At 50.9% G+C, this 21,041-nt stretch overlaps 1 protein-coding gene and 1 long non-coding RNA gene across 2 annotated transcripts in view; both read right to left on the reverse strand.

Annotated features, from left to right (window-relative positions):
- PADI1 (peptidyl arginine deiminase 1) overlaps positions 1–3,155 on the reverse strand; it is a 40,079-nt gene extending 36,924 nt beyond the window's left edge. The window contains exon 1 of the mRNA XM_002811406.5: positions 3,001–3,155. Within this exon, the coding sequence (XP_002811452.1) occupies positions 3,001–3,092 (92 nt within the window). The 5' untranslated portion in view covers positions 3,093–3,155. The remainder of the gene's footprint in view (positions 1–3,000) is intronic.
- Positions 3,156–12,255: 9,100 nt separating this feature from the next.
- On the reverse strand, positions 12,256–18,816 carry LOC112130354 (uncharacterized). Its single transcript, XR_002912637.2, has 4 exons — positions 18,675–18,816; positions 15,502–15,702; positions 13,028–13,182; positions 12,256–12,341 (listed from the first exon to the last, which is right to left on the reverse strand). It is a non-coding gene; the product is annotated as an uncharacterized LOC112130354 (long non-coding RNA).
- Positions 18,817–21,041: the final 2,225 nt, after the last annotated feature.

Here is a 21,041-nt window from a genome sequence, read left to right on the forward strand (position 1 = left end):
GCTGGGACACCCTGGGGCACACAATTACCCCAAACACAAATGTTTCTCCAAATAACCAGTTCACACAGCCCCTGGGGGAATGAATCACTTCCTGTGATGCCATCCCTACACACCCATCTCCTGGAGGGCTCAGACTCCCAGCAGCTCAGGTGACTGGCAACACCTCCTCTTCTGGGGGCTTCCCCTCTCCCACCAGTACGGCCAACTAGAAACCCCTTACTTGGCCTTAGCTAGAGCCAGGCACTGGGTGAAGGGGTTGGGGAGGCCCCAAGTTCATCACTTGTCATCAAGTGTAACCCCTTCCTCCTGCTGCCAGCCCAGCTGCTGAAGTGGCTTCAGGCTCCTCTTAAAAACCTTCCCAAGTTGACAATTCCATTTCCCTCTTTCCCTGCCCATCGCAGACCTGGCCAGCAGGAAGCTCTTCCTTATGCTGCAGAATAAACTTCTGTGTCCCAGTTTGAAGGCTCTCAGTAGCTATGACCATAGTCACCACCAACACCCAGGTGAAGGTTCCTGAAGGGCTCTTGGGTGGAGGTGCCCCATGTGCTCACTCAGGATCCCAGAGCAACCTCTGCCTCCCAGAGCCAAGCAGAGCACAACAGCTATGAATAGCCCAGGCAACTTCCCATTGCCCCTCTGCTGGGCCAGGGCCTGCATTTGAGGATGCTAAGGAGCTTTACAGACACCATATGCTCCCAGCACATGTCTGAGCTGTCCTCGTCTCCTCCCATCCTCTCAGGTGTGAGGGAAAGGACAGATGCTGGAGAAAAGGGGACTCACAGAGCTACCAGAGCTGTGCGCACTGCCAGGGCACCCACAGTGCAACGGGCCTTATACATGCATGGCCTCATTTATCTTCCCCTGAACCCATTATAACTGTGTTATATTGTTTCTTCATTTTCAGATGTGGAAACTGAGGCTTGGAAGTGCAGCTCCAGCCATGCCTGGAGCCAGCCTGAGAATGGAGTGTGTTCAACTCCAGGGTCTGGGTACTTCACCTCCACAGTGAACTGCAGAGTGGACTCGGCTCATCTCACAGGGGCTCAGATGAGGAAATGAAAGCCAGAGAGGACAAGAGACTTGGCCCACATCCAGCAGGAAGTCAGTGGCAGAGCTAAGACCAGGAAATGTTTCTGGTCTGGCTCCCCATGAAATGTTTCTGGCCTTAGCAGCACCACGTAGAGCCAGAGGTTCTGAAATCACCTTCTAGAAACAGCCATGCCCTCAGATGAGAGCAGAAGCCTGAAATAAAAAGAAAGGGGCCTGCAAGGGACCCTTTTCCCACTCTTGGTGTGAAAGTAGATTCCCAGATACAATGTGGGATGCCTAGTTTGATTTCAGCTTTAGTGGCCAGGCACGGTGGCTCACGCTTGTAATCCCAGCATTTTGGGAGGCTGAGGTGGGTTGATCACTTGAGGTCAGGAGTTTGAGACCAGCCTGGCCAACATGGCAAAACCTTGTCTCTACTAAAAATACAAAATGAGCCGGGTGTGATGGCGGGTGCCTGTTATCCCAGCTACTTGGGAGGCTGCAGCAGAGAATTGAACCCGGGAGGCGGAGGTTGCAGTGAGCAAAGATCTCGCCACTGCACTCCAGCCTGGGCAACAGAGCGAGACCCCATCTCAAAAAAAAAAAAAGAAAAAAAGAAAAAAAAAGACTTCAGCTTCAGCTAAACAGCATATTATTTTAGTAGAAATATCTCCCATGCAATATACTAAAAAAGCTTTTTGTTGTTTATCTGAAATTCAAACTTAACTAGGCATCCTGTATTTTTATTTGCTAAATCTGGCAAGCCTATCTATGTTAACAGGGCAGGAGACAATGGAGTCTCTGCTGGCCACCTAGACCCGAGAGAACCAGCCCCCACACCGGGGCTCCCAACAGCAACTTAGAGTCAAGGTTCGGTTTCCATGGCTCCTGGTTCTCCTCCCCAGCCCTGCCACTGGGGTCACAGACCACTGCCCAACAGAGAAGCAGGAAGGGCTTCTCGGGCAGAGGATCACCAGAGGCCAGGTGGGCAGCTGGGCCCTGGGCCCTGCATACATTAACCAGACCAGCAGGTACAGGGGCTGAGTCCCAAGAGGGAGATAGGAGCTCAGATCCCACTCAGTAACAGACCCCCAGCACCCAGCTCCTCTTTGAGGGAGACTCCCAGCACGAGCCCCCTATCTGCAAGGGGTTCAGCCCCACCTGCTCCAGCAGGGATGGAATCCATAGACAGCCTGTCAGAGTTGGAAATGCCGCCAGAGATCACCAAATCCAGCTCCCTTAGTGGCCAGGTGGGGAAACTAAGGCTGAGTCCCTGAATCCCCATCTGGGCACAGCGAGCACAGGAAAGATTTGGGTCAACAGGAGAAGCAAATGCTACTGCTGCCTCCTCAGATGTCATCATTGCCACCTTCACCGCCATCATCACCATAATCACCGTCATCACCATCATCTCACAGCAAACATAAGTCCCAGCCGTCTTGCTCCAGGTTCTCTCTTCATATTAATTCATCGAGTATTTCCTAACCACTCCCTCCTGATTGGAATCAATCTAGTTATCTCTGGTTGACCTCCAAGGGTCAAGCTACCACACACATCCCTTCACCTCAGAGAGATGGGGGCTTGGCAAGAAATTGAGGGAGGGGGAGACCAGTTCTCTTCCCCGTCTTGAGCCATCTGATGTTCCACACAAGTTCTACCTAGGTGTCAGAATGCAGGGCCCAGACCCCAAAGCCTGACCCCAGGGCTCAGAGTTAGAAATCTAAGGCTGGACTCTTACCCAGGGGATTGAGGTCAATGTCCTGAGCCCAGTGCCCAGGAGCTGGGGCCCCAAGGAGGACCTGACTAGACCCTAGTTCCTTCCTCCCAGACTCCACAGCCAGCTCCACCTTCTCTGCTATCTCCTGCCAGCATCCTCTCCAATGTGCCTGACTTGTCTACCAGGTACCCACCCCATTGACCTACATTCTAACCCAGCTCTCTGCAGCCAGGAGAGCGCCCCCCAGCTCTTACCTGTGAATGTCCACATGTGCCGTGACTCCCACCACACACACGGCATGGGTAGGCATCTTCAGGGACAGCCGCACAGTTCTCTTTGGGGCCATCCTGTCCCCTGGCTCCCAGCCTCCTAGATCAGCTCTGGCTCCCCAGCTCCCGTCCTGGGCACTTCTTTGCTAGGAAGAAGTGTGAGTTCTGACGGATTGGTGCCTCCTCCTCCCTTTTAATTTCACCCTGCGACCTGATTAGCCTGGCTGAGCCTGGTCTCCACCTCCTGGCTCCACACCCTCCTCACTCAGGGCTGTCAATCCAGGAGGTCAGGGGAGGAGGTGTCTGAGGCCTCTCTGGGAGATGGGGAAGGGGAGCTTCAACTGGAGGCCCTGGGCGAGGCAGGGCTCAGCTGCTGACAGGAGACCCTCCAGAGCTCCCCAGCAGCCTCTGCCCTCCCCTCAAACACTCCTAGTGCTTAAACCGCTATTACAATGATGTCAGTGTTTCTGAGGGCTGACTATGTGCGGGCTCTGCCTCTAACCACCTGTGATCCTTATCAAACCTTTTAACCTCTCTGTGACTCAGCTGCCTCATGTGTAAGTTGGCAGCTATAACAGTAGTACCTGTCCCATTGTGTTGATGTGGGAAAGACATGAGTTATGTGTAAGAAGATTAGCACAGCTCCTGGCACCTAGCGTTCACTAAAACGCTAACAACTATGACTTGTGTACTCATTTTGCAAGTAAGAGAATCATGGCTGCCGCTCTCACTGCTAGTAAGTGGTAGAGTTATAACTTCCACGCAGGTTCACCCGTCTCGCCACACAATACCACCCCCCAACAGGTGAGGGTAGGCCCTTGTGCCCAGACTCCACAGACAGCAGAAGCCACCCCAGGCAAGCATTCTTGGGGAGCCAGAGAGGAGGGAACTTGAAAAAGAGCTCAGAGCAATGACCTGGGAGCGTGGACTCATTTCTGAAAATCCCTCTTCTTTCAGCTCAGCACAGCAAGCTTCAGCCTGTTCTGAGGCTGTTTGTAGAACTTCATTTGTTAATTTGACAAGTGTTTGTTAATCATCTTTTATGTGTCAGGCACTCATTTAGGTGATGGGGATACAACTATGAACAAAAGAGACCATGATTCCTGCTCTGATGACATTTATATTCTGGGGGAGACAGACCATAGGTGAAGTTAAATGAGTAAAGTGTGTATGACATCAGATGGTGCACTGAGGTTCTTCCCATTATCCAAGCGAGGGAAGGCGTGGCTTGGTCCCAGGGTAACAGGGAAGGTGGTGGGAAGTGGTTGGATCCTGAATGTATCTTGAAGGTAGAGCCGATGAGGTTTGCTCATGAGTTGGATGTGGGTGTGAGAGAGAGTGGTCAAGGATCACTGGAGTATTTGGGACCTGAGCAGCTAGAAGGATGGAGTTGTCATCAGAGAGATGGGGAAGGCTGCAGGAGGGCAAGCTGGGCAGGGAGCTTGGCCATTCTCTGTTGGACTCATTTGACATGAGATGTCTGTTAGAGCTTGGGGTACGGGTGGTGAATTGCAGGTGACATGTTCCCTTCATATTGGGCATCAGGGGTGATGAGAAAAGCTGTTCACTCTGGAATCGCAGGTCACCCCTCCTCAGTAATGTGGTCCTCTTCTTCCAGGGGGCTCTTATACAGAGTGGAAAAAGGGGCACACAAACCAGAACTCTGGTATCCACAGGGCTGGGGTGGGAGGGCAGCAAAGAGCAAGAAAGACAGAGAGAAAGAGGAGAAACAGCCTTGCCTGAGGAGTTGTCAGTCTGATGGAAGATGTGGGGGACACACAGTCCCTCCCTGCAGGAACCCCAGCCTGATTAGGGAGACAGGAAATGTTTAAATGGCATAAACATTTATTTGGTTACTTTTGATTTTGAAGATCTTTTTGAAACAATCTTTCTTATTGCAAATGTTATTGATCTGCAAAGTTCATTACACCTAAAGTCACCAAGACAAAGTCTAATTTTACCCCATGGATACAGAACCCAGGGAAACAGGTGTTCAGGGATGGCTTTCCATCATCCAAACCCCAAACCCCAATTTACCAGGACCTCAGTCATTTTGTTTAACAGCATTTATTGACATAAACATGTCCATTTCGTATGGAATGCAGAGTGGAAAAAGCAGTTTCCTGCAGAGCACATGGGTGTGTTCCCATTAGAGAAGATTAAATGGATGGATGGATGGATGGATGGATGGATGGATGGATGAATGGATGGATGGATGGATGGATGGATGGATGGATGGATAGATGGATGGATGGATGTGTGGGTGGATGGATGGATGGACAGATGGATAGGTGAACGATAGAAAAAAGGGATGCAGGAAGAAAGGCAGGCTGGTGCATAAAGAGCTGTCTAAAAAGATGATGATGATGATGATGGTGGTGATGATGACAACAATAATGATGATGCAAACACATATATGGCCCTCACCATGTGCCACTGTTTTAAGACCTCTCCATGTATTCATTTACCTAATCCTCACAATAATACTGGGTGGCAGGTATCAATCAAGCCTGGGATGCCAAGTTCAAACAGACCACATGGATGTGCAGGATGTGCCCTTGGCCAGTTGTGGGCAGGGCAAGGGCCCAGGCAGGTCATGGTGTCTTAAAAGAATGTTCTTTGGGCCGGGCGCAGTGGCTCATGCCTGTAATCCCAGCACTTTGGGAGGCCGAGGCGGGCGGATCTCGAGTCAAGAGTTCAAGACCAGCCTGGCCAACATGGTGAAACCCCATCTTTACTAAGAACACAAAAATTAGCTGTACATGGTAGCGGGCACCTGTAATCCCACCTACTCGGGAGGCTGAGGCAGGAGAATTGCTTGAACCTGGGAGGTGGAGGTTACAGTGAGCCAAGACTGTACCACTGCATTCCAGCCTGGGCAACAGAGCAAGACTCCATCTTGAAAAAAAAAAAAAAAAGAATGTTCTTTGAGATAGAGGAAAGAGAAAGGGGGGGCAAGGAGGGAAGAGCAGAGGGTAGGCAGAGAGGAGGAGAGGATAGGCACATCTCTATTTTACAGCAAAAGAAACTGAGGCACAGAGAAGTTGGGGACCCTCCCAAGTCCACGGTTGGAAGTTGGTCCCATCAGGATTCAAGCCCAGGCCATCTGACCCTGGTGGGCTGATTGCTGACTAGATCCCTGGGAGGCAGAATATCAGGTCATTTCTTCCCCATACTTTTGTGTATTGTTTGAATCACTTTCATGAGCAAACAACATTTTTACTGTTGGAAAAAAAAAAATGAAGCCACCCTCGTTATTCTCTCTTCGAGGAAAAATAAGATGCGTTTCCTCCTTTTGGCCTCTCTCCACACCCTCTGCTATTCCTTCCCCGCCTCCCTTTTTCAGTCTTCCAGCTCAAAGAACATTCTTTTAAGACACCATGACCTGCCTGGGCCCCTGCCCTACCTACAACCCACAAACAGCACATCCTGCACACCCATGCTGTGGTCTCTTTGAACTTGGGATTTCAGCCTTGATCGGTCAGACTGGGGAGGAGCGAGGGTGGGAGACCTCTGTGACATCACTGCCTCCTTCCCCTCTGGAGGAGGACATAAAGCTGGGAGGCCAGCCCCACTTAGCCTGAAACGGGGCCCCATGCAGGGTAGAGGGCTGCCAGCTGCCCGGTGACTAGGGGACTGTAAGATGACCCCAGGAAGCCCCTGGAACAACTCAAGAAACCACTATAGGGAAGGTGGCTGGTGATGGGGCTACAATGGCCAGGGCCTCATTTTCCCTCTTCTTCAACAATTTTTTTTGAGCACCTAAAATGTGCCAGACGTTATTCTGGCCCTGGGGATACCACAGTGAATAAGATAGACCAAGCCCCTGCCCTCGTGGGACATCGTGGAGGGCAGACAGGTAGAAAGCTGGTGGGATAGAAACTGTGATATCAGGAAGTGATTCAGACAAATAAAATAGAAGAAAGGAGGGGATGGGGTGCTGTTTTGAGTCAAGTGATCAGAGAAGGCCAATCTGAAGAAATGATATTGGAGCAGAGAGCTGGAAATGAGACCTTAGTGATATTGACATAAACATTTATTTGGTTACTTTTGATTTTGAAGATCTTTTTGAAATAATCTTTCCTATTGCAAATGTTATTGATCTGCAAAGTACATCACACCTAAAGGCACCAAGGCAAGTTCTAAGTTTACTCCGTGGATACAGAGCCCAGGAAAACTGGTGTCTATGGACTAAGATTCCATGAACCTAGTGTGGCAAGCTGGGTTTCCATTAGCAGCCAGAGCAGCCACACTCTCACACACAGAGAGAGAGCCCTTTCCTCTCATTCTGATGAATGCATAAGTTAAACATTAGAGAACTGAAGAAAATGGTGCCCGAGTATGAGGGCTGGAATGTGAAAACAAACCCGTTAAGACCGCGCCTAGGTTTTCTCAGACCCGAAAGTCTGATGAAATAATGAAAGTATTCTTACACATACACCTCATACCAGGGCCCACTTAGGATTAAGAAACTTTCTGCTGGGCACAGGGGCTCATGCCTGTAATCCCAGCACTTTGGGAGGCTGAGGTGCGTGGATCACTTGAAGCTAGGAGTTCCAGACCAGCCTGGGCAACGTGGCGAAACCCCAACTCTACTAAAAAAAAATTAACTAGCCAGATGTGGTGGTGTGCACCTGTAGTCCCAGCTACTCAGGAGGCTGAGGCATGAGAATTGCTGGAACCCAGGGGCAGAGGTAGCAGTCAGCTGAGATTGTGTCACTGTACTCTAGCCTGGGCAACAGAGTGAGGCTCTGTCTCAAAAAAAAGATTAAGAAACTTTCCAAGGCTCTAGAAAAAGCTTCCCAGACCCTGGACCCTAAAGATTAGATAAAGATGGAATGAAACAGACCTACTCTCTGGTAACGTATACTCCCACACGTAGGCATACAGCTTAGAATGTAGACAACACTGGGGAAAAACTTGTACTTTCGAGCTGGTCTGGTGAGTTACTCTGACCTTCTCCCTGTAACCGGTTGCAGAAATAAACTCCCTTTTTTCTCAGTCTGTCTGCATCTCCTTATTGGACCACGAGAGCAAGCAGCCTGTCCTCGTTCATCCGGAAACAGTAGGATCACCCCCCACAACCCCCCAGTCTCCCTATTTACAAAATGGATTGTTAAGCTAGATCAGAGTTTCCAAACTCAGACACCTCCAGGGGGGCAGGCAGATAATAGAAATGTGTGACGCTACCAGCTGGGAGACGATAGGGAGGGGTGGTAACTGCTGCAGAGGGAACAGAGCCTGCTGGGCTCATGCATTAAGTCAGTGTTTCTCAGAAACAGAATACTGAGGTCAAACAAAACCCATCAGTAGGCCAGACCTAGCTCTTGGGCCATGAGTTTGAGCCCCCAGCATTGGTTATTTTGTGTTGATGGGTAAGGAGAGGGGTGGAGGGAATAACACCGGCTGGGGAAGTCATTTGATGCCCTTGAGGGTAAGCAATGTGGGCCCCAGTGAGCCTTGGCACCATCAAGCCATGGAAATTGCCTGCCTCAGGCCTTGGGACCAATCAGGGTAGGTTCTGGGTCTACCTGCATTGCCAGCACCAGCTGTGGGCTCTTCTGGTCCGGGGGACCTCTCCCTAACACACATACACACACACATGCTGCCTGCTGTGCCTGAGCTCACCTAGGACCCCATGGAGGAAGGTAGGGAGGATCAGCAGAGCCCAGTTCTTGTAACCCCGTCTGAGGCCGTTCTCCCCTCCCAGCACCCCCGGGTACCACAGGGACAGTTCCAGTTGCTCTCCAGGATCCTCCAACTTCAAGCTGGAAGGGCCCCCGAAACTATCAATCCAGCCCCTTCACTTTCCAGCTGGGTAAACCACAGCACGGAGAGACGCAGTGACTCACCCAAGGTGACACAGTAAAGTCACAAGAAGCCAGATTTGGATCCAAAGTCTTCATTCAGTCAACAAACATCTATTAGGCACTTTTTACATACAGATGCTGTTCCGGAAGTCAGAGTCCTTGACATCTGCTGAGTCTGCTCAGCTCCCTATGTTGACCCAACCCCTTCCTGTGCTCCTGGCACCCAGGGCAGGATCCTGGACCTCCTGGTGAATGGGGGAGAAGCCTTGGGGGTTCTGACTTGGCCATTGTGAGAAAATAGGGTACCCACTGATTCCCACAGGGCCAGAGGGCGGGCCGGAGGCTTTAATGGCAGGAAGTGGTAAGGACCATGAGTCACCCAACTCAATCCGCACTATCCCCTCAGCATCCAAACTCCAGACCAGGCTCTGCTGGGCTGTGCGGACCTGCAGGAATTACCAACTCCCTCCTCGGGTCTGGGGACATCCAAGGCTCCATGTGGCAGCATCATCAGTGTTAATGATACCATTCATGGGGCAGGGCGGGACATGGCACAGCCCCAGCTGAGCAGGCATGTGTCCTCTGCCCTTGGGGGGCTGTGGCCAGACGAGTCATCCCCACAGGTGGCCAACTCAGCAGCCTCCAAGCACATCAGCCCCTTCCCTACCCCCAGCTGGCTTTTCCCATCTCAGCAAATGGTGCCACCTCCACCCTAGCCGCCCAAGCCAGCCCAGGCAACCTCTGCCTCCCACTCCCGCACCCCTTCTGATCATCAGCTCTACCTCCCAAACATCTCTTGACCCTTCCCTTCCTCTTTGCCCCCACCCTCACCTCCACCGTCACCATCCTGGTTCCAGCCACCATCTCTGAGCTGAGACCTCAGCAGCTCCTGGTCTCCCTGGCCCCAGGCTTACTGCGTTCCTTGCCACAAGCAGTCGTGTTCCCCCTGACATGTGTGTCCAATTGGATCATTCCCCTGCTGAAAAGCCTTCCCTGGATCTCCCCAAGATAAAGGAGGATTAAGGGGCCCTACCATCTAGGGTTCCAATCTGGGCGCAGCTGCTTCTCCAATTTCAGGGCTCTTGACAAGTGATTTAACTTCTCTGAGGCTCAGTCTCCTAATTGGTAAAATCTGGGTTGATAGATTTATTTATTTATTTATTTATTTATTTATTTATTTTTATTTTTTTATTTTTTTGAGATGGAGTCTGGCTCTGTCGCCCAAGCTGGAGTGCAGGGGCGTGATCTCAGCTCACTGCAAGCTCCGCCTCCCAGGTCCACTCCATTCTCCTGCCTCAGCCTCCCGAGTAGCTGGGACTACAGGCGCCCGCCACCACACCCGGCTAATTTTTTGTATTTTTAGTAGATACAGGGTTTCACTGTGTTAGCCAGGGTGGTCTTGATCTCCTGACCTTTTGATCCACCCGCCTTAGCCTCCCAAAGTGCTGGGATTACAGGCGTGAGCCACCGCACCCGGCCTTATTTATTTATTTATTATTTTGAGATGGAGTCTCACTTTGTAGTTCCGGCTGGAGCTCGGTGGCACAATCTCAGCTCACTGCAACCTCTGCCACTCAGGTTCAAGCAATCCTCCTGCCTCAGCCTTCCGTGTAGCTAGGATTACAGGAGTGTACCACTACACCCAGTCGATTTTTGTATTTTTAGTAGAGACGGGGTTTCACCGTGTTAGCCAGGCTGGTCTTGAACTCCTGACCTCAGGTTATCCTCCTGCCTCGGCCTCCCAAAATGCTGAGATTACAGGCGTGAGCCACTGCACCCGGCTTAAAATCTGGAATAATTTAGAAGTAAGAAATAATATATGTAAAAGTTGCCCGGCATATAGTTGATGCTCAAGACACAGATGCTTTGCGTGGCATTCAAGGCCCCTGAGACCAGGACCCTGAGGGACCTCTCTTCACTCAGTGCCCGACCTCTGTCCCGATCAAAATTCCTCTGGGCATTCCTGCTACCCCAACTGGGGGATTGCTCCCTGACCTGGGAGTCTCTGTGAATCTCTGCCCATCACCAATCTTCCTGCCCTCCCCTTCCCTCCCCTAACTCCACCTTTTCCCCTCCAGCACCCACTCCACAGGAAGGCTCAGTATTTCTACTTCTTTTATGGATTTACATCCCACGTCCTAATAAAAAAAATTAAGACTGCCCATAAAGTATACCCTGAATAAGGTGGTTTTTGGTTTTTTTGGTTTTTTTTCAAGTGAGGAAATTAAGTCAAAGAATGAGGGAAGAAAGAAAAAGACAGGTCTGGACATCCTCTTTGGTTGGTGAGTTCCCTGGCAGCCCAGGAGAAAAAGAAAATATAACCGGTTTTAGGAATCATGGTGCTCACAAAGTAAAACTCAACCAGTTGAGGGAAAAAAGCCCTGCTCTTCTAGGCCCTGAGAACTGAGGGAAATCCATCCCCTTCCCACCCTGGGTGGGGTTTAATGGATGGGGAAAGTGTGGAACATTGAACCATGTGTGGTTCATAGCATCCTTATATTTGGGTCTGGTTTGATCCATAGGTTTATTTTGGGATAGGATGTCTACAGAAATATGTGTTTTGAGTCCTTCAGACTCTTCTCCATGAGAATTCTTTGTTTTAACCAAACCTTTGCTTGAATAGTGCCAGGAAATGTGGGGTTTCCCTCCCTGATATTGGCTCTTCCTTGCAGCTGCCAGAACAGCGACCCAAAGTCCTCCAATGTCAGCCAACCTGGGGCTAGAGTTGAGGTCCCACTGTGAGAATCAGCCCAGGTCCAACACCTCCTACTGATTCACTCAGTGCTGGGGGACACTCATACCTGGAAAGGAGGTGGGGGGGCAACACCTCTGTGGGGCATCCCCCAATGCAGGGCTCACATCTCGGCAGCCCCTTCTATGAAGGCCCCTTGGACCGGCTGCCTCCTTGAACACGTGGATACAGAGGCATAGAGTGACTTGCCATAAACCACACAGCTAGGGAGAGGCAAACCGAGGTAAAAGACAGAAAACTGGTCCCAGAGTTAGAAACTTGGATTCTTGGGCCCCCTGCCATGGTTTCTTGAAAAACTTTTTCTTTCACAGGAGCAGCTCTGCCCAATGGATTCTCCATCTAGATCTGGCCCATCCTCTGTGGTTCTCACGATCCAGGTTGCTGACGAGACACTATCTCGCAAGAGCTTCACGGGACAGAAGGGCTCAGCACCTTTCCCAAAATCACTCGTTGATTCAACAAACATTTCTTGGGCCCCTAGCATGGGCCAGGCAATGAATAGATGAAGAGGAGCTGGTCACAGCCTGCCTTATAGGTGAGCGTGGTTGATAGGGAGCGTGGAAGTGTGAACATGTTGTTACCAGGCAGTTGGTTATTCCACCATGATAAAGGGATGTGCTGAGGGCGTGGAGGGAAGGGATACTAATAATGGGAGCCAGCATTTATTGAGCACTTACGGTATGCTGGCTCTGACTAAGCACTTTGCAGACATCATCCTTAATCCTTGCAACTGACCCGGGAGAGGAGCACTGCTATTGTCCCTGCTTTGCAGAGGGGGAAAATCTAGTGTCAGAGTTTAAGCAACATGGCCAAGGTCTCTTGCTAATTAGGATGGAAGCAGAGATGCAACTCCAGTCCATGAAACTTCAGAGCTTGTATTTTAGTTGCTACATCCCACTGGCTCCAAGGAGGATGAGGCCAGAGGGTGCCTGTGTCCCCTGATGGGTTGCTGGTGCTTATAGGCTGCAGGGACTGCCAGCCCCAGTCTTTCCCATTGTGTCACAAACCCCCGACTTCAGCCCTACCAAAGGTGTGACTGTCTGGTGTCTGGCCTCTTGGCCCCCAACAGCCCTCCTGGGCAGAGGCCTGGTGGCAAGAAGTTTCAAGAGACAACCAGTTTCCAGCTGTCCCCACACCATTAAGGTCCTCTGAGCACTGGCCGCCCAACTCCATCACTCCAGCACCCCTTAGAGCCTGGAGCCTCCCAGGGAGTGAGTGCGGACTTTCCAGTTCCTGCTGGCCTACAGTTCTGGCGTAGCCCAGAGCTAGGAAGGAGGCCCATCTCAGAAAGGACCCTGATGGCTAGGGTGAGGGAATGGGGGTACACACACTCCCAGAAAGTCGGGAAAAGAGAAGGCTTAGAGATAATTCGCAAGTCTCAGGGGCTTTGCATTTAAAGCAGATGACATAGTAGACACTCAGGACAAAGCAGGCAGGTGTCAAAGCCTACCTGCTCATCTCTTCCCCTCCAGAAGACGCTGTAACCCAGGTGCAGGAGCCTGAGGTTGCATAGATCCTCTCAGAAAGTCACCAGTCTGTCACCAATAAGAAGGCCCAGAGAGGGCAAGCAATTGACCCAAGGCCACACAGCCCATGTTCTTTCCCCTACAACAAGGGAGAGAGGAAGTGGCACTGGGGGTGGAGGGGAAGAAACAATGGTCACAAGTGGGGCAAGCCACACCAGTAGTGGACAGAGCATGGGGACAATGACAGGCCCCACCCGAGGCTACCACTCACCAGCTGGTGGATGCTTCAGCACTCTGGGCCTTTACAATGCACGCCCCTTGACACCTCCCAGGTGTCTCCACAAGGTGGCTATGCTTATCTCCCAATCTGCTGATATTTATAAAGCACCATGAGGCACTCAGTACATATTAGTCCCCATCCTGATCCCTCATGATCTGCCTCCTTCAGGAAGCCCTCCCAGATGGCTCTGGCTCCCAGGGAATGTGCTGTTCTCTAAGCAGCCCCCACAGGCTCCTGTGCTGGGAAACCACCTGTTTCAACTCTGATCCCCTTGTCACTCTGGTAAGTAAGACTGCACATTCCAAAAGGACAGGGACCTTCTAGGCCTTTGGCTCAGGGGGATCAGGAAGCTGATATAAGTGAAAAACATCTAGATTTGCAGTGGTATGAGAGTTCTCAGCCACCAATCCCACAGCTGGCCAGTAGCCCCCACATTCCCTTCCCTGGGAAGAGGATTTTGCCACCCCTCGCAGAGCTCTTTGTCTGGTCCCCATCGCCCTGACTGGGGCACCCAGCGTCATCTGACAGGGGAGCTCCTGCTTCTTCACACCCCAGCCTGGGCCTGTGGCTCAGTGAAGCCAGAGGGGCCCCCAGAGAGGACAGCATGGGAGGAGAAAGGGAGTGCAGGGGACAAAGACATACAGAGAAATGAATGGAGACCGAAAGAAGCAGACTGAAAAACAGAGAGACAGAGACAGAGAAAGCCCAAAACAGGGACGAAAGAGAGAGAGAGAGCCCAGGAAAGGAAGAGAGATGCAGAGAAAGGCAGAGACAGTGAGGTGCAAAGAGAGACTGAGACAACCAGAGACTGAGATGGAGAGGGACAAACTGAAGGACAGAGGGAGGAACAGAACAAAGAGAGACAGAGACACTGCAAGGGAGAGCAGGAGACAGCTCCCAGACAGGCAGAACAGAGCCCAGGAGCCCCGAGGCCCCAGAGCCCATGTGCTCCCTCTCCACTTTCCACATCCCTGGGGGCTCCCCCTTCCCAAGCCTGCTGATCCCCACACTCAGGCAGGGCTGGGGGAGACAGGTAGTGATCACTGAACTTGTGCGTGGGCTGGGTGCTGGGACCACGCCCCCTTGACACCTCCCAGGTGGATGGCTGTACTTATCCCTAATGTGCAGATGAAGAAACTGAGGCTGGGAGCCAATGGGTAACTCGGCTAATGACACTGAATGTTAGGGTGCAGGCAGGAAGGTCATGGAAAAGGAGTCTAAGGCCCAGAGAGGTGCAGTGCCTGGCTCTGGGTCACATAGCAGCCAGCTGCAGAGCCTGGGGCTGGAAGCCACTTCCCCTGACACCTTGCCTGGCTCATAAGAAAACAAAGCGAATCTCATTAAGTGTTTGGTAATGAGGCTCCAGGTCTTATCAGATGGGCGGTGGCGAACACTCTAGAAACTGTCAACGCCCCCCTCCACATTCTCCATGCCCACCTCCTGCCTCCTGCTGTCTTTTCTGGGATGGGCGCCTCTGGGACCACCCAAACTCGCCCTCTCTTCTAGGAACCAGGCCCCTGCCAGTAGCATCTCCATCTCCCCACCCCCTGCTCTCCAGCCTGGATGCCCACATAGAACCGATAAGCAGCAGGGTGGCCATTTGTACATTCCCCACAGTGACATCAGTGAAGCATGTCCTCAGGCTCCCCCCAAAAGTCCTAGGCCCCCTGGAGAAAGGGAGGGAGGGCCAGCACGCTGATTCACATTGAGTGGCAGCTCTTGGCACACGCCTTCGCTGGCCCACATTGAGTGGCAGCTCTTGGCACACGCCTTCGCTCGCCGTGTCCTCTTGCATCCCACAAGGAAGGGACAGTTGAGCAAAGCATGGCTCGGAGAGGAAGAGAGTCCCACAGGTCATCCAGGACAGCCGCCCGACCCTGAGCTCATGCTCCTGCCATTATCCAGGACTCACAGACTATTTTCCCGTGTGTCCTGGTCCCATCCCTGTCCTGAGCCAAAGTGTGGGCCGCCTCGCCCTGCAGCCCTTCCTCCTCCACACATACGCCCTGCGTCCTGGGATACAGCAGGCCAGGAAGAGGGGGACACTTCCTGGCTGTGGGACAAGACAAGACAAAGATCCTCTTTGGCCGTGGTGGTCCGGTCTAGGCCACAGTTTTCCTGTGTGCATCATTTGGGTGGAGGGCGTAGTGTGATGGCTCTGAGGGTCCTTAGGCTTACCTCTCCTGAACTTCACCTCGCCTGCATGCCCTCTGGGGCCTGAGGTCCTCATTTCCACCCTCCATGGCAGCCCTGGTGCCTCGTAGGCTGATCCCGGGTTTCCAGAGCCTTCAGGAGACAGCACTTCTGGCTCCTGGGGGTCAGGGAGCATCTAGGCATGGACGCTGTGATCTGCCTGGCCTCCTGCCCCAGCCTTCTGACCTAGGGAGGGAGGAGGTTGGAAACAAGAATACAGGGAGTCTGCCTGAGGCTCTTCAGGGCTGCACCACACACCCTCACATGTGTCCCCAACCTGGCATGCTGCTGCTGGGGCGGGATGCAGCCTATGTCATCTCAGAGCTCCCAGTCTAGGGCTGGCAGAGTCTGATGCAGATGCAGAGATTACAAGACAGATCTTCCCAGACAAGCATGTTGCCCAAAAGACCACCAGGATAGCTAAATAGCAGAAAGGAGCTTTACTAGTGGTATGAGTTTGCAAACCAGGAAGAGACAGTCTCTGGCGTGTTCTGGATGTGCTCTCTCTTGGGAGAGGAAAAGAGCAGGTTGGGTTTTGTGCCTCATGGAGCCCGTATGACACAATACAGTCATACATATTCAGCAGGTTTGCAGGAAAGGCTATCCATATTTATGAAGGGAGGGGAGCGTATGCACACAGGCACACATAGTACAATGCACACCCCACTTTCACACATAGGGTAACGAACACCCCACTTTCACTTTGGGCTAGGGTTCTAGTACTAAAATGGGGTGGAATTTGGTTCTTTATAGCAAAAGGTGTATGACACAAAGACAGCTTGTTTGCAGACTCTATAAGCTGCTGAAATGGCTTAAGGTCTGCAGTTGCGTATCAGAAGAGAATATTTGAGGCCAGGCGCAGTGGCTCATGCCTATAATCCCAGCACTTTGGGAAGCCAAGACAGGTGGATTGCTTGAGCCCAGGAGTTCGAGACCAGACTGAACAACATGGCGAAACCCTGTCTCTACAAGAGATAAAGAAAATTAGCCAGGCATGGTGGTGCATGCCTATAATCCCAGCTACTCGGGAGGCCGAGGTGAAAGTATCACATGAGCCTGGAAGGTCGAGGATGCAGTGAGCCATGTTCACACCACTGCACAGCAGCCCTGGGCAGCAGAGTGAGACTCTGTCTCAAAAAGAAGAAGAAGAAGAACAAGGAGAAGCAGAAGGAGAAGGAGAAGGAGAAGGAAGAGGGAGAAGAAGAAGAAGAAGAGGAGAAGAAGAAGAAGAAGAATGAGAAGGAGAAGGAGAAGGAGAAAAGAAGAAGAGTATAAAGAAGAAGAAAAGAGGAAGAAGAAGAAGAAAAAAATGTTTGTCAGGCAGTTCCTCCATCCAGTCAGAGCTGTAATGGTCTTGGTTGTAAATCCAAGTCATGAAGGATGTGACGATTTGCCTGACAGTTCCTATTACTGAGAGTTTAGCAAGGGTGTGGTTATTTTTTTTATTATTATTATTTTTTTTCCGAGATGGAGTCTCACATTGTTGCCCAGGCTCAAGTGCGGTGGCCTGATCTCGGCTCACTGCAAGCTCCACCTCCTGGGTTCACGCCATTCTCCTGCCTCAGCCTCCCGAGTAGCTGGGACTACAGGCACCCGCCACCATGCCCGGCTAATTTTTGTATTTTTAGTAGAGACAGGGTTTCACCGTGTTAGCCAGGATGGTCTGGATCTCCTGACCTCGTGATCCGCCTGCCTCAGCCTCCCAAAGTGCTGGGATTACAGGCGTGAGCCACCGCGCCCGGCCAGGTGTGGTTATTTTTGAGATGGAGTCTCACTCACTCTGTTGCCCAGGCTGGAGTGCAGTGGCGCAATCTTGGCTCACTGCAAACTTCACCTCCCAGATTCAAGCGATTCTCCTTCCTCAGCCTCCGGAGTAGCTGGGATGACAGGCGTGCACCACCACCACCCAGCTAATTTTTGTATTTTTAGTAAAGACGGGCTGGTCTCGAACTCCTGACCTCAAGTGATCTACCCACCTTGATCTCCCAAAGTGCTGGGATTACAGGCATGAGCCACCGCACCTGGCCAGGTGTGGTTATTCTTGCAGTGGTAGGAATTTAGAGAGTTGCCATGCCAACCAGGCATTGAACCTTCTGCCTCTAGGTAACTTTTGTTTCCTTAACCTTGGGGTCCATCTTAGTTGATAAAGGGGCATCTATTTTGGTGTCTCAGATGATGAACATAGAGAGGCCCCCACAGGACCATGGGCTCTGGGTCCATCTGGGGTCGGGAGCCTTCCTGAGAGGTGACAGTGTGAGGAAAGGACTGGGTGTCAGGCCCCTCTGTCCAGCACAACCCTTGCTTCCCTGTGGTCACTCTGGGCTCCCCAAGGCCAGGCCCCACCGCCTACCTGCTCCCAGGTGTTCACAGTGCCGCCTTCCTAGATAAGCTACAGAGAATGTCAGAGCTGTTGGGCCCTCAATGACACATGGGCCACAAGAGCAGAGAACTGAGAAAGAAGCTGGGTGGCACTGGGTGAGCTAGGAACAGGGCCCAGGCTAGAATGCAGGGCTCATGCCCTGCCCGGCGCCCTGTGCACTGCCCTTTTGTGCCTGCTCTCAGACTCCAGTACACGATGCCCCCGAGCCTGCCAAGGTGCCCCCCATCATTCATGCACTGACTGGCAGTGGGCTTCTTCCATGTCCTGGGCCCAGCTTTCATGCCTGCCCACCGCCTGTGGCCTCAGCATGGCCACTTCACTCCAATGTGTTGGCCTCTGTCCCCATGCCACTCACAGCCCCCTGAGTCCCCATCAGGGCTGGCAGCCTGAGGTGTGGGAGGGGAAGTCTGGCTGTGCCTGACATGACAAGTTTTCCCAGGAGAGGTGAAGATTTCTAAACCGGACCCAGCTTTCCAGAGCATTCGCCAGCCTGGCCCCACCCCCAACTCCCGACCAAAGCCTCCACCCTCCTGGCTGGGTCTGACTTACCCACACTGAGCACCAGGAACTGGATTCCAGGGCCAAGAATTTGACCACATCCTGGTGGGTCCAGCCTAACATTCCCCAAAACAGGGCAGAAACCAAGGGAGGGATCAGCAGATGAGCACGCATTCAGCTGATGGAGTCAAGGAATCTTCTAAAAGCAGTACTCACTGCAAGGGATTTAAAAACCCAGCCCAGAAAATAAGCATAGGGAAACCCTTGCTTTTCACCTTACCTGGGTTCTGAAGAAATCTTAAGAAAACTTTTGTAAGTAAATCAAAAGTGACTTTGTTGAGGGGAGCTGACCCCTTAACGGCCACCTTTATTTCTTGCTCATTCTAAATGCCTGTCTCCTCCACCATGGTCGAGCTGTCTTCAAGAACAAGGGCCACATCATACTCATTCTGATAACCCAGCACCCAGCACAGGGCCTGGCCCATTCATTATTGGTGCTCTTGGAATGAGTTGATGAATAAGCAAGTTAAATTTGCTAATAGAGGAGGTAACTCACAATCCTTACATCTGACAAAGAGCTCGCATCCAGAATTTATAAGAAGACCTACAAATAAATATGAAAAAGGCAGACCTCCTGATTTTTTTAACGAGCAAAAAAAATTCGCCAGGCATGGTGGCTCATGTCTGTAATCTCAGGACTTTGGGAGGCCGAGGTGAGCAGATAACCTGAAGTCAGGAGCTCAAGACTAGCCTGGCCAACATGGCAAAACCCCGTCTCTACTAAAAATAAAACAATTAGCTGGGTGTGGTGGTGCACGCCTATAGGCCCAGCTACTCCGCAGGCTGAGGCAGGAGAATGGCTTGAACCTGGGAGGCAGAGGTTGCAGTGAGTCAAGATCACGCCACTGCACTCCAGCCTAGGTGAGAAAGTGACTCTATTCCTCCAAAAAAGAAAAAATTGAACAGGCACTTCACTTAAAAACAGTAAAAGATACCAAGAGGCCAATAAACAGAGGAAAAGATGCTCAACTTCTTTAGTCACCAGGGAAATGCAAATGAAAACAAAAAGAAGACTCCACCACCAGGATGGCCAAAGTTAAAAAGCCTCACAATACCAAGTGTTGGTGATGTGGATGTGGAACAAATAGAACTCTCAGACACTCCCTGTGAGAATGGAAATTGGTAGGATCACATTGGAAAACTGTTGGCAGTATCTATTAGACTTGGAGCACAACACATACTTTCCCTGTGATATGTGTCCCCACCCAAATCTCATATCAAATCGTAATCTCCACGTGTCAAGGGAAGAACCTGGTGGGAGGTGATTGGATCATGGGGGTGGCTTCCCCCGTGCTGTTCTCATGATAGTGAGGGAGTTCTCACGAGATCTGATGGTTTAAAAGTGGCAGTTTCCCCTGTGCTCTCTCTCTCTCCTGCTGACTTGTGAAGAAGATGCTTCCTTCTTCTTCCACCACGATTGCAAGTTTCTTGAGACCTCCACAGCCATGCAGAACTGAGCCAATTAAACCTCTTTCCTTTATAAATTACCCAGTCTCAAGTAATTCTTTATAGCAATGCAAAAACAGACTAATACACCTATGACCCAGCAATTCCACTCCCAGACACCATAGAAGAATGAGACCATTTCCCACCAAATGATATGTACAAGGACATTCATAGCAACTTTACTTTCAATAACCACAAATTGGAAATAACCCAAATGTCCATCAACAGAGAGAGGGATACATACATTGTAGTATCTTCATTAAATGAAATACTATACAACAACGAAAAAGAACATACCACATTTCCACGTAACAAGAATAAACTTCACAGACATATTGATGTGCAAGAGAATCCAGACACAAAAGACTAAATACTGCGTGATTCCATTTATATGAAGTTCAAGAACAGGCAAAACTAACCTATGGTGATAGAGGTCAGAAAAGTAATTACATTTAGAGGAGGCAGCATTGACTAGCAGCAGGCATAAAGAAGCCTTCTGGGGTGTTAGAAATGTTCTGTATCTTGATCTGAGTGGTGATTACACTGCTGTAATTATATGTAAACATACATTGGGCTATACACTTAAAATTTATGTACTTTATGTATAGGAACTTCAATAAGCAATTAGACATTTTTTTCCATACAGTGAAAACATGCCCAAACCAGGATAGAAGCCAGAAAAGCCATTGTCAGGTAACCACATGTACAACTGGTGGGGTTTAGTGTCAAAAACCTTCCAGAAACAGCATTCACTACAAGATTTTTATTTTATTTTATATTTTATTTTATTTATGAGATATGGTCTGGCTCTATTGCCCAGGCTGGAGCACAGTGGTACAATCTTGGCTCACTGCTACCTCTACCTCCACCTCCTAGGCTCAAGCCATCCTTCCAGCCTCAGCCTCCCGAATAGCTGGGACTACAGATGTGCACCACCACACCTGGCTAATTTTTGTATTTTTAGTAGAGACAGGATTTCTCTATGTTGCCCTGGCTGGTCTTGAACTCGTGAGCTCAAGTTAACCACCTACCTCAGCCACCCAAAGTGCTGTGATTACAGGCGTGAGCCACCATGCCAGGCCTGCTACAAGATATTTAAAAGCCCACATTTTAATTTACAGATAAAGCCAACCCATCGTCT

Source organism: Pongo abelii, chromosome 1 (assembly GCF_028885655.2).
Source record: "Pongo abelii isolate AG06213 chromosome 1, NHGRI_mPonAbe1-v2.0_pri, whole genome shotgun sequence".
Taxonomy (NCBI): Eukaryota; Metazoa; Chordata; class Mammalia; order Primates; family Hominidae; genus Pongo; species Pongo abelii.